The sequence below is a fragment of the Glycine soja genome, chromosome 18 (genome assembly GCF_004193775.1).
Source record: "Glycine soja cultivar W05 chromosome 18, ASM419377v2, whole genome shotgun sequence".
NCBI classification, from domain to species: Eukaryota; Viridiplantae; Streptophyta; class Magnoliopsida; order Fabales; family Fabaceae; genus Glycine; species Glycine soja.
In genome coordinates, this window is record NC_041019.1 from 46,253,855 (window position 1) to 46,270,349 (window position 16,495).

Genomic DNA, 16,495 nt, shown 5'->3' on the forward strand with positions numbered 1-16,495 from the left:
TTGAACCACTATAGTTGTCGTGAACCACACTAGCTGCCGTGAACCACTCTCCCTAAAACCCCTTTTCCCTTCGAAAGTCAACCAAGTACTCTCTCACTGAAAACCCTTTTTCCCATCGAAGGTGAACCACTCTCTCTCCCTTAAACCCCTTTTCCAATCGAAAGCGCATGTAAGGTCGTCGTACAGGTAACTCTTCAAACCTTTTTTTTTAAAGAAGGAAAAGAGTTCTTGCTTCGTTGCACAATAGAGTTAACGAATGAAAACATGGGTTTAGAGTAACACTTCATGCTTCATTGTACAGGTAACTCTTAATCTAATCCTTCGTCGTTTTGCATGGCTATTTTCGTTTTTCCTTTATAAAAAAACATCAAAATCGGTTTCGATCTTTTATTTTATTATTAATTTATCTTGTTGTTATGATTAGGATTTGCTTCTGCGAAAACAGAAAGAGAGAGGTGAATCTGAAGGTGCTCAAGGTTCCAGAAATCGAACCGAAGGTAACACTTTCTGATTGTTGCCATTTTCCTGTTATTTGCGTAGATTTCATTGAAGTTGTTACAATTCTTGCTATTTTCATTGAAAATCCATTGTTAGAGTACGAGAATTACATTTATTATGGATATATTTTTCTCGATAAGGATTTATCCATTTCTCTAGAATTAATTGATTTGAATGGAATGTGTTTGAGATTTGATTGCGATTTGCGAAATAGTACTTCGTTCTCTACCTATTGTCACATAATTTTCCATTAATTTGTTGGCACAACATGGTGTTGTTGGTGTTGGATAACTGCTAGATTTTATATATTCACAAACTTTAAAGCCACTATGATTGGCCACTGGTGTTATGCTATTGAGTGTTTTACCATGTTTTGTATTTAGGTGCTGGATGCTACTGATAATGAACCTTGGGGTCCTCATGGTACTGTGCTGGCAGAGATTTCACAGGCTACCGAAAAATTGTAAGCAACTATCTATCTCTTTTTCGGATATATTACTTTATTTTTATTTGTTTTTGGTTTTTATATTTAGTGAAAATTTCTGATATTTCTTCTAGTAAGTTGATTGCTTCTGCTATACTTTCAGTACTGAATGTCAAATGGTCATGAATGTCCTTTGGACAAGACTGGGTGAAACTGGAAAAGATTGGCGTTATGTATACAAGGTAATGCTTTCCAAAGAACCATGTTATTTCTTAAGATTTTAAGATACATAGAGAAGAATTTTTGGTGGCATTTTCTATGTTGATAGATACAACTTACTTTTCTTTCAATAACTTGAATTACTTTTAAGTCAGGCATTAGCTGTCATAGAATATTTGGTAGCACATGGATCTGAACGTGCAATTGATGACATTATAGAACATACTTTTCAGATCTCTGTAAGGACCATTCTCTAGTATTTAGTTAATTTATTCTTGCAATTAACAACAGTGCTGACAAGTAGAATAAGAGAGTATTTTCTTATAATTTACTCTGGATTGGTAAAGGAACTTTCTAGTTTTGAATATGTCGAACCTAGTGGGAAGGATGTGAGACTCAATGTAAGGACGAATGCTGAAAACATTGTGTCACTTTTGAATGATAAAGATAAGATACATGAAGTCAGAAATAAAGCTGTTGCAAACCGTGACAAGTAGGTCAAATATTTCAATATTTTCATCCTAGAAATATTAGGTTGATAAATATCTACTCTAAATTGTGTATTAATTTTCTTGTTTTTGTCTTAGGTTCTCAATTTAGGTACGTTGGAGTTTCTTTTTTTAGTTAATACTCTCAAGCAATGTTTTTGGGCATCAAATTACCAAGAGCCAGAAATCTTTTCTCTCCCTTAGCAAGTTGACCTCCCAATGAAAAAATGAGGTGCCCTTCTGAGATATTATGAATCATAGAGTCCCAATAAGAAGAAGCCTGACAATTTCCTCATAATCATTCCCCAATCTGACACAAGTACCTAGAGTTGCAAGATTAAGGGACCCGTCTCTTCACATCCATACTTGCTAATCCAGTCTTTGCCAAATTGAGTTTCAAGTCAGGATTGACTTAAAAATCTGATGTGAGTTTGAGCAATTGTTAAATTATGCTTATCTCCTTCAGATAAATAAGTGATGTGAATTTGGTTGTGTAATTGATGGTTATTTTTACAATAACATGTTTTGTATGTTTCGATGACATGTTAGTGTCAATAATGTACATATGTATTGTGATACCAACAATATACATTCCATAAAATAGGCCATCATTCTACGTGCTTTGTGGTTCTGTTTGCTATCTTATGTAGCAGCAAATGTAATTGGGAATTGTTTGTTTGGTGTGTTAGGATGCCTTTCTTTTCTTAGGAAACTGTCATTGTCTGCTTGTTGTGTAAATCCTTTGCCTATTGAATTTGCTCAATCGTACAAGTAGTTGTTGAATACTAGTTTTCTTTGTTTCAGTAGCAGTTTATTTTATTGGTATTCTTTCATTTTGTGCATATAGATTTCACCTTTATTAGTTTGTTGTGCATATCAACTCATTTTCTTGCCTGTTTTTGCTTCAGTGGTTTGGTGAAGGTGAGAAACTAAGGAGGTTGTAAAAATAACCATCGTACAATGCCAACATAAAAAACGCTATTTTAAGACGGTTATTTTTATAATTGTTTTAATTTTTAAGACATATTACAACGGTTCTAAAAGAACCGTCTTAGAATGTTGAACTTTCTAAGACGATTATTGAGCAACCGTCTTAGAATTCACATGTTGACTACACCATACAAAGACGGGTGGACTGGAAATTGTCTTAGTATCTGCTATATTCTAAGACGATTATTAAATAATCGTCGTAGAAAGTAGTAAATACTAGAACGGTGTAATACACAAATCCATCTTTGCATCTACTAGATTCTAAGACGATTATTCAATAATCGTCTTAAAAAATATTACTTTTTATAATGGTTCTAAAATCGTTGTTGTAAGTGTATCATCATATTATGATACTGGATTTAAAGACGGTTCAAAATCGTCATAAAAGATCTTAAATAACCAACTCAAAAGACCGTTATGGTAGTGGTAAATTGATTATATTCGGCCATCAATATAATTTTAACAAATCTTAATAAATATTAAGTATTACAATTTTCATTATCCAAAAAATTACAAACACACAAATATATATACAATTGTATATATAATTTTTATGTAATTTTATTTTTTTTTAAATCTCTTTCATTTTCTTTTTCTCTCTATTTCTTTTTTTTATTATCTTCACATCATATATTTTTCTTCTTTATTAACATACTAACCTTTTTTTATAATTTGAGTTATTGCATGTGTTTCTTATCTTTTTTTAAAAAAATAAACACTTTAAGTTATTATAATAGGTTCATTAATGTTAATCTCTCACTTAAATTGAAAATTCATTTAATATGAATTTATGAATATATAATATATTAAAGAAAAATTATATTTTTTGTATTTTTTTTCTTAAATGTCATATTTTAATTCGAATAAATAGAGACATAAAATGAAATAAAATTCAAATTTTTTTATCAAAATAATATAGAAATTTTTTTACTATATAATTATAATTTTTATTTTTATTTTTTTGATGTCTTTTAGCCATGAGTCGTAAACGGTTGCACCCTATGCCCAGAGTTGGCCTTATGTCCATTCTTCTGTTCGGATCAATATTTTCAAAATTAATATTCCCGTAAAAATAGATTGCGCGGATGAAAAAGCTTTCAATGTTGTAAAATATCCTTCTTTTTTTCCATAAAGTGTTCCAAATCCTTTTTTTTATATATAAAAATGCGCTTTTTTGGAACTGTCATATAATTAGTATAATTTTTTATTGTTATAAAATTCAATGTGAAAGATATTTATATGAAAATATATTTATCTCGTAAACCATTTCAAGTTTTTTGTTAGAGACTCATTGCAAAGTTGAACTTGAAGGAGCATGTTGAACTTGAAGTTGCATAAACAATTCATATAAACAAGTTTTTAGGTTGGATCATGCTTTTAAACAGATAAGGTGAAGGCTTTCAAAATGACTTGTAACATGTTAATAAGTTTGAACAAACTTTGTATAATTATAATGTAGGTTAGATTTAAGTCCGCCAAAATTTGATTTAGTTTGTTTTCACCATTACTTAAAAATATTTTATATATATATATATATATATATATATATATATATATATATATATATATATATATATAATAAAATCTATCACTTACAAAGGCAGATAACTTTTGATGTTAGAATAAATCACAAGTATTTGTTAATATAAAAGATATAAAAATATAAGAATAAAACTACTTAACTACGTCCCTTAAAAAAAATATTTAACTACATAGTTGAGCGCTTTGAATTATTAATTTGTCTCCGGGGCACATGCCAACGGCGAGTAAACCGCGTTTCCATGCATCACGCACACGTAGAACACAGCATATAGCTGAAACTACAGAAGCTAGCTTAGTTTTTAAGATACCCTATTATTTTAGTTACCGTATTCCTATGTTCTTGTAAGTTGTATCAATGTATTATTTTATTACACTCCTAGGACAAATATATGTATGCTTCACGTTAACTCCAAGAAATATTAAATCCATGTATAAATAATAAATAATTAAATAAGATAATAGTATTTTTCGGAAAATTTAATTCTATAATATTCCTATCATATAAGATTTTATGTCATAAATTTCATTATAAAATTTATTAAAATAAATTTAGAAACATTCTTATAAATTTCATATAAACTTAAAAATAAATTTAAAACAATTTATTTGAATCATGATTTTTTTATATATTTAAATAATTTTTATAAAAATTATTTCAAACACGTTTTAAATATCTTTCAAACATCACATGCATTATTTTTCTTTTTCTGAACCATGAGAAATTTTTATATAATGTTGATGTGATCGAGACAAACTTGTTTCAGAAGTTGACTCTAAACATATAAGTATTGCACGTTATTTTGAAATAATTGTTTTATTCGACAATTCGTATGTTCACTATTCTTTCTGTTGTCTCTGTTTTTTTTTTTTTTCTCTCTCCCTGAAATCAAATATTTCAAGCCACGTTACCAAATTATTTGCAATCTACGACTTAAAGGTGTATTAAAAAGGATCGGACAATTCTCATTTCCGTTTACTACATGTAACTTTCATTTCAACGTTGTTAAATTTGTTGATGCATGATATATAGTTATTATTTCAGGATTTGGGCGGTTTTGAAACAGGCAAATAGCCTAAGGAGATTAGATACATACTTGCGATAAAATCAGACAATACTGAGATTCAGCAATATTTCTAAAATTTGAACTAATTATTGCGAGACACTAATTCAAGATTTAATAGTCATTGAATTATAGTCGAGCTGATATTAATAAAATAATAATTAAATTAAAATACATATAATAATATTAAATAAATATAATATCATACTTTTAAAATACTAAAATCTACAATAAAACATCATTTTATATGGTTTTAACATTCAAAATGCACATAAAAGATTAAATCAAATATACCTTAATACTTAGGTTTATGTTTAACAAAATACAACAATGTCCATTAACAATAACAAGTTTACTTCAAGAATAAAAAAATGACAAATTAATATAATATAAAATAATAAAAAAATCAAGATATAAAATATTATTAATTAATATAATTGAATAAAATGACTAAGCATATAGATCAATAGGCAAATAATTGTTCTAACTTAATTGAAAGAAGAGTTTTGCTGCATATGTTTTATAAGATAAAAAAACTAATAATAAATGATAATAATTTATTCTTATATATAATATTGATTAATCATGTATTTTTATTTATCTTAAAAAATTAGATTAAATTCAATTTTTTTTTAAAAAAATTCGGTTCAAACCAGATTTTTACACTAATTTTTAACTGATTTTTTTTACAGCTTTATATTGGTTTTGGACTTATTTGACTGACGACTCTGATCAATATGGAAAAGAGTCAATTTTTTTTGTGTTATTAGGTTGATTCTCAGTCTGATCAGTCAATTTGTCCAGTCCAATCCATTATTTTAAGAACAATGGATTCTTCCAGCATTGAAAATAAGCCAGTATTGAATAAGAAACTTTTTTTTTGTGTGTGTATACACTTACATGAACAATATATTTTCATTTTTGTGTGCATTTCAAAGATACATTCGCTAATGGACATTAAAAATCAAATTCTCTAAAGGATAATCAAAGACTATTTTTTTTTCCAAAATAAAGAGATTTCCGAATTGAGTAGAACATTTTCAAAGAAATTCTTTTTCATACACAATAAGAAATTAAAAAATCATAAAAGACTCAATCATTTATCAACTATGTTAAATTGTATTAATTATGTATTGAAATTAGCTTATGTAAATCCCTTAAGATATCATTAACATATACTTCATTCAGTCTCAAATATAAGTAAAAAAAAACTAGTAAATACTAATGAAAAAGTTACCGATTAGCATCATTTAATTATACCAATCTTATTTAAAAATATTTTTTTTTCTTAGAATATCCTTTATTATACTATATTTGGATGTTATTATAAGATACTCCCTCTAGACTTATATATAAGTAAAAAAGTGATCTTGTATGTTAAACTTAAATATAAGTAAATTTAACTAATTTTGTTCTATTTAATACTATCATTCATATATACCTTTTATTTAATCTTAATTCTATTTTCAATGATTTGATAACATTTTTCAATGACAAACATTTTAGAAATAACCTTATTTTTTATTTGAGATTAGAAAAATTAAATTAGAGGTGTTCACAACTCGATTTTATTCTATTTTCATCAAAAAGTCACTAAACCAAACTTATAAAACATATGCGGTTTGGCTTGATTCAATTTTCATTTAAAATAAAATCCAAACCAAATTAAACCAATTTTTTATCGTTTGGTTGGGTTTATACTACAATATTATTTCATTAAAATTTATATACTTTCTTTTTATCTTTTAAATTAAATTACATTAAAAAATTGCTAATGACAATATATCAAACTTATTAATTTATTAAACCTTCCATAATAAAAATATGCTAAATTTTCATATTTTAAATCAAACATATTTTAAAAAAGTCGTTTGAAAAATAAAGTAGTATATATTGTATAAGTTTCATACATATAACATTACAAAACACTGTAAACCTTGACTAATATACACATAAAACACATAACACTAAAATAATATAAGTGTTACAATTTGGTTTGATTTCAAAAACACAAATCACAAACCAAACCAAACTAATCGATTTGAAAAAAACTCCAAACAAATTCAAAAAGAATCCATTTGGTTCAATTTTTGGTTTTTTTAGCGGTTTTCAATTTTAATTACTTTGGATCAGTTTGAATTTAAACACCCCTAAATTAAATGATTTCAACTAACTTTTTGAATTAGTGAAAATTTAATTATTTTTACTTATATATGAGTTGAGAATCGAGAAGGAATATTATTTAAAAGGAATTGATGATATCCTTTTTTATAAGACATTTTATAATTTCTATGCATCATTTTTTTTCACCAGTTGTCCTAATTAAATATTATAGATATTTGTATTTTTTTTTTATTGATAGTGGTGACATTAATGTTTCCACATCATCCATAACAAATGATTAATTATAATAAGGGTAAAATGAGTACATTAGTAACATTTTTCAAAAAATCAAAAAATTCAACCGCATTAACTATTTTTATTGCCCAGCTGAGATACGCTAGCATGTGACTCATGTGGGGCACCAAAGTGATGATGGAACTACTCTTTGGCTTTGCTAGGTTGAGTTGTGGCCCCACCTGCACGCCGAGTTGAATCATGGGACTTAAGCGAAGGCATAAGTCTCCTGGTTTCTATATGGAGAGCAATGCGTGAGGTTGGTTTTACAAAGCAGCAAACACTTCCTACTCCCAATAGTGGTGGGATAACAGGTTGCTGCAAACTCAATCCACAATGGCCTAGTGATCGAGTGTAGATGCTTGGACCATCACTTTTGAAAAAAAAAAAGTTGTATAGGCAAGTGCCTTATAATACATATTAGACGGAGTAATTAATATAAGAATATATAAAAGAGAGTAATTGGAAATGAAACCCCAATTCAATAAAGAGTATGATAGCAAAACAGAAGCAAGACCAAGGAGGAAGAGTAGAGCCCCAACCTACCTCAAGGATTTCACTAGTCGTTAGTACCTATTGATGCGTGTTGGTACCTGCTGAAATGGATATTGGATATCAAGGAAATAGCCCTTCATCTTGTCTGTCATTACTAGAAATATTCCCCTTTTTTGTTAGGACCTGGCCACACTAAAATACAAATTCTATTATTATAACTCATTATAAATACCCATATAATGAAAGAAGGCAACAACAATTTCAAGCTTAATACTTACCTTTTATTTTGTGCTTGGGAGGTCTGGCCTTCAAAGTCTAGAAAATAGCTTATTCATAATAAAGTATTTTAAAAATGATTTCATTAAAAACTTATAATACATGATTTTTTTTCCATATATATTTGAGGCCGAAGAAAGTATCATGATACTTTCATAAATAATCAATTTTATCTTGAATTAATTATTTGCTAATATAGCTTTTAAATATCAGAAATTAAATTATAGCATACTAACAAAAAATGTGTTGATGATTAATTTTTTTTATCAATGCTTGAAATATATTAGTATAACATATCATTATATTAACATAGACCTATAATATTTCTATTAAAAATTTAACTTTTGTTAAATAAAAATTATGTTGATGCACTACTACACATGTGACATTTAGTAACATTTTTGACCTAAAATTTAATAAAAATATTATTAAAAACTTAATTTTGGTAACATTTAAAAAAAAGTCATTAAATATGAATAAATATTACTGATATATTTTGTAATATTTTATCAAATGTTGTATGTATAACTGATGTTGTTAAAGATTTTAAAAACATAGGCTATAGACAACACTTGTGATAAAATGTAGCGAAAATATATTAGTATTATTTATTTATATTTGACTACTTTTTAAAATATTGTTAAAAACCTTTAGTAATATTTTTAGTATGTATGAGATAAAAAAATATTATTAAAGATCACATTTATTGTAGTGATAAAAAGTACTCTAATGATTTTCCATAAATTATATAATAAATTATTTCTTTGTAATATGATATAACTTCGATCGCTTCCAAAGAATAGTTCTTTATTATTAAAATTATTTAATGAAATCATTTAATGCAAGAAGTACACATAAACAATATTATGCCAATCAGTATAAGCTGAATTGTAGATGTTACTCCTAAAAATTAATAATCGTACTGATATATAATTAATTATCAGGGTGTCAAGGAATATACGTTGCTTCTAAGTTGATCTAATTAATAAACACATCCATATGGTTTTAATAACATTTTTTTTCTAATATTTAGAAATATTGCTAAATTTTTTTGATAACATTCAAAATATGTCACCAAATTATAAATAAATATTATTATATATTTTTAAGATATTTTTATCAAATATTATGTATAATACTTACTACTAAAGTTTTAAAAAGTTACAAAATGACTTTAACAGCATGAGTTATACTTAACATTGATACAAAAGCATAATAATAACATTTTTATAATATTGTAAAAAAAATTGATAATATTTTTATTAAATGTTAGATACTAAATGCCACATGTGTAATAGTGCAGCAGAAACAGATTTAAAATACGTAAAACACATGCCATGGCTCCATAATACTACCATTTCCACCCAGCATACTAGGGGCCACAGCACTGGTGCTTGCATTGTAAAAAAATTCATCCCAAGCTTTATTGTTGAATACTATCATTTCCTGCCAACTTTATATTTGCCTCTATTATATCGTTGACTAAATTAAAAGTCGTTTACAAAATGCCAAGCTTGCTTCATTGTCAACTCTAATCTCATAGGAGGAGTTGCTTGTGTGAATAGTTTCTAAATGTACAAGCAAATAGAAAATGTCAAATCTAACTATATATATGATGCTGATGTTGTCGTAACCAGCTGGGATCTACATTCTAGTAACGTACTGTGACATCGTCCAACACTATCTTTTTCATAGCTATATATATGTACGTAGTCTTATCATTTGATTTCACATAATAAAAGCTTCTATATTCCTACAATTCTCTGGTTTCTCGGCTTAATCATGAAGCTTTTCATGTTTTTGCTAGCATGGGCTTTCGCTCTTCTGGCTTCTTCCTTGGCTTCAGCTGCTATAGTGGAATACACTTTCAAAGTATATATTAGCCTAGCTTAATTCTCTTTTGCCTTATAGTACAGGATCAAATATTAAATAATGATTTATATAACTGTTACATATATATTTTAACACCTTATATATATATATATATTTGAAATTTCTCTTTGATCATATTATCCATTTTCCTTTCACATTCTTCTCTTATCTTTCTATCTCTTTCTTATAGTTGTACAAGAAGGTTGTAAGTTGTAACGATATAATTATTCTTGTAGTATTTGTTTTCAATCATATGCAACTAATCACTGCCTACATATTCTTTCATTTCTTGGTGTGTTAATCGGTTAACACCACAATATCGAAACTAAACCTTCTCGCTTAACAACATTTACAATACATTTGGCTGTTTGTGTTTTAATTTAGGCATATTAAGTATTAGGACATATATATATTTGCCACATGATATATATGCATTTTTACAAAACTCTACGTCTTTAGTTTCTTCTGCCTTGAACGTAGTTTCGTATGGAGCGGTGTTATTATTGCAATTTCATGCTTTGCAGGTTCAAACCACAACTGTCAACCGCTTGTGCAATAAGCGAGTGATTGTGACAGTTAATGGACAATTCCCTGGCCCAAATATAAATGTCAGCGAAGGTGAAACTGTGGTTGTCCATCTATTGAACGAGGGACCCTACAATATCACCATTCATTGGTAAACCCACAAAATCAATATATATGTCTTTCAAAATAACATGAAATCTTTTGTATACCGATTCTGAGTCGACTTTTTGCATGTCAATACTATAATGAGCTTCTCTTCTGTGTGGAGCGTAGAACATGTTTGATAGCCCTTATATATTCACAAATTCTATGAACTCAAATACTCCCTTTGGCGAGGTGGATCCAACCTAATACATGTGGAGCCATTCTAATATTACAATTAGACACATACCAACATGAGAATTAATTTGTGTTTTCCTAAGTGGCCATACCTAAATTCTGTACTCTTAGATCCTTACTTTTCAGTATGACTCAAATATGATTGGTGTCTTTAAAATTTAAATATTATTGATTTTTTGTTTGATCATCTTTTATTTTTAAAATGTTATAGTTTAGTCAATGTATCTTTTCTGTCTCATATATATGATTCTTCAGCTTAATGATTATGTATTATCAATATAATTTCTTTTATATTATTAATTAATAAAATTTATCGTGCGTGCGTGCAACTGTGCAAGGTCCCCAATTTATATTAAGTAGAAGAAAAAGACACACTCTGTGCCTAAATGTTTTTTTTCATGTTTTTTTTAATAAAAAAAGATAATAAAAAATACTGAGTGATTTGTGAAGATAATTATAAGACTAAAATAGTAACTTATTAATATAATTATAGGAAATAAATGAGCATAAAAATGTGTATACTATAATATCATATTCTCTTTATATATAATTATACATAAATGTAGTTATAGAGTACAATAAATATAAAAATATGTACATCAAGAAATCTTATTTCTTTTATATAGAATTATAAATGACTATTGTTTTTTAATTTTTTTAACCATACGTGTAGGCATGGAGTTCTTCAGCTATTTACTGCTTGGGCAGATGGTCCTGAATATGTAACTCAATGCCCAATCAGTCCAGGAAATAATTATACCTATACCTTCAATGCGACACGACAAGAAGGAACCTTATGGTGGCATGCTCATGCATCTGTTTTGCGTGCCACGGTTCACGGTGCCTTCATCATTCAACCTCGTTCGGGACGATTTCCGTTTCCTAAACCCTACAAGCAAGTTCCTATTATATTAGGTACTGCATGTCTTTTGTTAATTGTAAAATCATCTTCAATATAAATCTTCCATGACAAGATAATATATATATATATATATATATATATATATATATATACTACTTTAAATTACTTATGTATATAGATTTTTTAAACAAGTTTAGCAGTTATGCATTAACAGTGTAACACTATCATTAAATTATAAGTTATTTTTTTATCAATTATTATTAATTGTTAATTCATTAGTTTTTATTAGTGAAAAGAATTCAAATTTATGATTTTTTTATATCTTTATTTATCTTTTAACCATGAAGTTAATATTATATCTCTTAAATCATAAATCATTTATTGTTGATATGACTTTTAAAAAAGTCATCATAAAAGTTAAAAAATTATTATTTATGTTGGGTTGTGATAGAATGACAATGCTAAATTATTTTATATTTTCAGTGTATAATTTATTTTCTCTTTTTAAACTTACATTCGCACGGCATATTTATCTACTTATAGAGCAACATATTTCCCTACTTCTGCATACAGGTGATTGGTATGATGCTAATAATGTTGTGGATATTGAGACCCAAGCACTTGCCACCGGTGGTTCTCCAAATATATCTAGTGCCTTCACGATCAACGGCTTGCCTGGTGATCTCTTTAGTTGTTCTCAAAATCGTATGCTTCCTCCTTGTATATATTATTCTATGCATATGTAGCAATATTGATTCATTTTTGGAACTCTTTCTTTAGGCCACATAAATTATGGTGCAAACAAATTAAATCATCTTTCATGTTTTGTTTCTCGAAATTCAAACTCTTTCTAGCACATGAATCAAAGGTCTTTATTGTTCCATATGTACTTTTCTTTTTATAAGGCAAAATAATAAATTAAATGGTGGAGTACAAAGGGTATGTCTACCCTGTGGAGTTAAAAAATAATAACACAAAGCTTATAAAAATGGATTTGACTACCATAGAATGACTTATGTATATGCTCTAGTCTAGCTTTAAATGCATAATGAGCTTGTGACCTTCATCTGTGTATGTTCTTTTGTTCTATTTGTTCTATATATAAAAGCATTCATGAGTCTTCTATTATTAATACCTTAAACTTGCATGTACCATGTTAGGTAATTACTCATTCAATCTGTAGCATGTTTGTGTTAGGGAAGTACTATAAAAGCATTCATAATGCATGAGTCCTCTCCTTTTCATTCGCATAAAGCAAAGGAATAACTTTCTAATATCTACATGATAGTAGTGTTCTCTTTTTCTTCTTTTTTCCGAGGTTCTTTTACCAGTTTTACATACAATGATCCATAGACAACTAAACTGGTAGTCTCAGATTTCTATATGACATGTATTTAGTTTTTTGAATTTATAAAATATTTAATAATATTTAGTTACATATCATATAAAAATTAGTTATAATCATGGTTATCAAATTCTCCGGATAACTCTCAAAGTCTTGCGAATTTACGAGTCCACTTATTTTCTGTAAGTTGACTCATGTGTAATATCTTTTTAATAGATTTCGGGTAGACTTGATAGACTATAAGTAAACTTGATAAACTCTTGAATTTATCACTAAATTAATAAGTTAAAAAAATTAGATAAAAATAAAAATCATTTTGGGCTATTTTCTGCCTGTTTAATGTTCAACATACCTTCATTTGGTGTGTTGTTCGTGAATCTAAAAATTCTCATCTTTAATAACATCAAATCCTTTTTCTCTAATAATATCAAATCCTCGATAAAAATGTTGTACCACTACTATAACATCTGTAAGTTATTTATTATGTTGTTGAAATGTTTAATTAATATGTTATTTATCAATATTTTGTTATTATTTTTATATGAAATGGACTCTTATAAGTCTATGAGTTGAGTTCACAAGTCGAGTTTATAAGACTCGTATAAATTTACATAAACTCTCGACTTTGATAATTTTAATTATAACAATATATATTTTCCGGAGACTAAGTAAAAAAAAATTCATTTGACACCTTTTGTGTCTCTTTCACACAATATCATCTATGACATTATCTCTTCTCTCTATTTTATTCTCTCTTATTCAAGGTGTAGATTAATATTTGATCCTCTACAAATCTTTACTCTTTTATATATGTATGATCTTTAAATCGTTATTTATCCAGAGAAATTCACAATGAGTGTGACACAAGGAAAGACCTACATGCTACGAATGATCAATGCTGCACTCAATAACCATCTTTTCTTCAAGATAGCAAATCACACTTTCACAGTTGTTGCCATGGATGCTGCATACACTGACCACTATGTCACCAACATCATTGTTATTGCCCCTGGCCAAACCATTGATGCACTATTCACAGCAGACCAACCCTTAGGTTCATACTATATGGCTGCATCTCCTTACATCGTTGGTGTTCCTGTCTTTGACAACACGACAACACGTGGCGTCGTCGTTTACGACAATGCACCACCATCATCGTCACAACCCTTGATGCCAACCCTACCACCCTTTGGCGACACAGAAACTGCTCACAAATTCTACAGCAACATAACTGGCAAGGTGGGGGCACCACACTGGATTCCTGTCCCAACCACGGTGGATGAACACATGTTCATTACTATTGGATTGAATCTAGCATTGTGTGACCCTAACAATGCCAACAATGCCACGTGTCAGGGTCCATTTGGCCATAGGTTTTCTTCTAGCATGAACAATGAGTCCTTTGTGCTCCCAATTGGGAGAGGGTTCTCTATGTTGGAAGCATTCTTTAAGAATGTGAGCGGAGTGTACACTGCTGATTTCCCTGACAACCCTCCGGTTACGTTTGACTTCGCAAATCCCAGCATTAGTTTTGATCCTAACCTTTTGTTTGCGCCAAAATCAACCAAGGTGAAGAAACTCAAGTTCAATTCAACCGTGGAGGTTGTGTTTCAGAATACAGCGATTCTTGGTGTGCAGAACCATCCCATGCACGTTCATGGTTTTAGTTTCCATGTTTTGGCTCAGGGGTTTGGGAATTTCAATTCCACCACGGATTCAACCAAGTTTAATTTGGTGAATCCTCAGCTACGCAACACAATTGCTGTGCCTGTGGGAGGATGGGCTGTCATCAGATTCCAGGCAAACAATCCAGGTATTTTTCTTTTCTTAATTCATTGTTGCACCAAGCCACCAACGTAAAATTAAAGCTACCTAGCTACTTCACATTTGTCATTTCACAACTTCTGATAACTTGTTCATTTAGTTACTGTACATAGATCAACATCATGTAAAACCCTGTCAAGCAAGTAATTATTATTATCTTTCATTCTGAATATACAAGACTCTTTTAAGTATTTTACGTTCTTTAAAAAAAATTAGTCAATTTAATTAGTAATATTAAATTTTTTAATAATTTATATGATTTTTAAAATTATTATGACTCATCATATTTTTTTCCACTTAATTATTTTTATTTAATTGTGTGTTATTCTTCTTATCTTATCCTTATAAGAGAGATAATATATTTATCTTTTTTATTCATAACATTTAATTATTGTAAAATAATTAAGTGTATTTTAATAAAAAAAATAATTAATGTAAAAGTTAATTTGAATTTTTTTTTATAAAAATGAATAAATAATTTTTTTAAAATCTTATATTTAAGAACGAATGTATAATAATATTCAGACGTATATTATTGAACTTAACACTAATAATATTTTTATTCATTTTATAGGGGTATGGTTTGTGCATTGCCATATAGAAGATCATGTGCCATGGGGACTAAACATGGCTTTTGAGGTTGAGAATGGACCAACTTCTTCAACTTCACTCCCCCCACCACCTTCTGATCTGCCTAAATGTTAACTCGGCTTTCAGAGCACCGCAACAATGCCTAATTAACACCATACCAAATTTTCCGCTTTTTCTTCCAGTTGCTCTATCAATAAATATAGTACCTAAAATGTAACTACCCAAAATTTCCACCTTAAAGGAATTATATTGTTTGATGTCCTTTGGGGAATTTAGTACTTCGTGAAATAAATCTTGTTTGACTTGAAAAGAATTATGAACGCAAGTTGCGAGTAATTCTTTTAAAAAGTTTTTTTCCTTAATTGAATTGTTTGGATATTGAAAGTATGTATTTATTTGTACTTTTTAAAATTATGCTGTGTTGTTTAAAATTAATTGGATGATTAATTATGTTCTTTAATAATTAGTTATTTGATCAATTGATTATGTTTGATATGATGGGCAAAGTTAAAAAAGGAAGTTAGTTTCGGGCTTAGAAAATAAAAATAAAAATAAGAGCTGAAGGGTGTGATCAGTAGAAAAGGGAAGGCTGGAAGCGATTCTTGCCTACTTCTAATGCACTTCTTGAATGAATTGGATTATGTTTTGAGGTGTGAGATAAAGTATATGTGAGGTGGAGAATGGACATGCTGGAAAATGAAATAGATGAAGATCGATGAAGGGTAGGGTACAGTGGCGGTTGTATTG

The 16,495-nt window shown here is 28.6% G+C and overlaps 1 protein-coding gene and 1 long non-coding RNA gene across 2 annotated transcripts; both read left to right on the top strand.

Moving 5' to 3' along the window:
- Window positions 1–879: 879 nt before the first annotated feature.
- On the top strand, window positions 880–1,344 carry LOC114396087. The gene is made up of 3 exons (XR_003663211.1): window positions 880–961; window positions 1,086–1,164; window positions 1,297–1,344. It is a non-coding gene; the product is annotated as an uncharacterized LOC114396087 (long non-coding RNA).
- An 8,806-nt stretch (window positions 1,345–10,150) lies between these two features.
- Window positions 10,151–16,094, top strand: LOC114394667 (laccase-7-like). Its single transcript, XM_028356337.1, has 6 exons — window positions 10,151–10,262; window positions 10,787–10,938; window positions 11,800–12,041; window positions 12,562–12,693; window positions 14,175–15,146; window positions 15,732–16,094. Exons 1-6 carry the CDS (start codon window positions 10,173–10,175, stop codon window positions 15,860–15,862), a joined length of 1,719 nt encoding a protein of 572 aa, XP_028212138.1. The 5' UTR covers window positions 10,151–10,172; the 3' UTR covers window positions 15,863–16,094.
- The last annotated feature ends 401 nt before the right edge of the window (window positions 16,095–16,495 follow it).

Coding starts and splice junctions, on each gene's coding strand:
- LOC114394667 (XM_028356337.1), top strand. CDS start 10,173: ATGAAGCTTTTCATGTTTTTGCTAGCATGGGCTTTCGCTCTTCTGGCT. Junction 10,263..10,786: donor TAGTGGAATACACTTTCAAA/GTATATATTAGC, acceptor CATGCTTTGCAG/GTTCAAACCACAACTGTCAA. Junction 12,694..14,174: donor CTTTAGTTGTTCTCAAAATC/GTATGCTTCCTC, acceptor TTATTTATCCAG/AGAAATTCACAATGAGTGTG.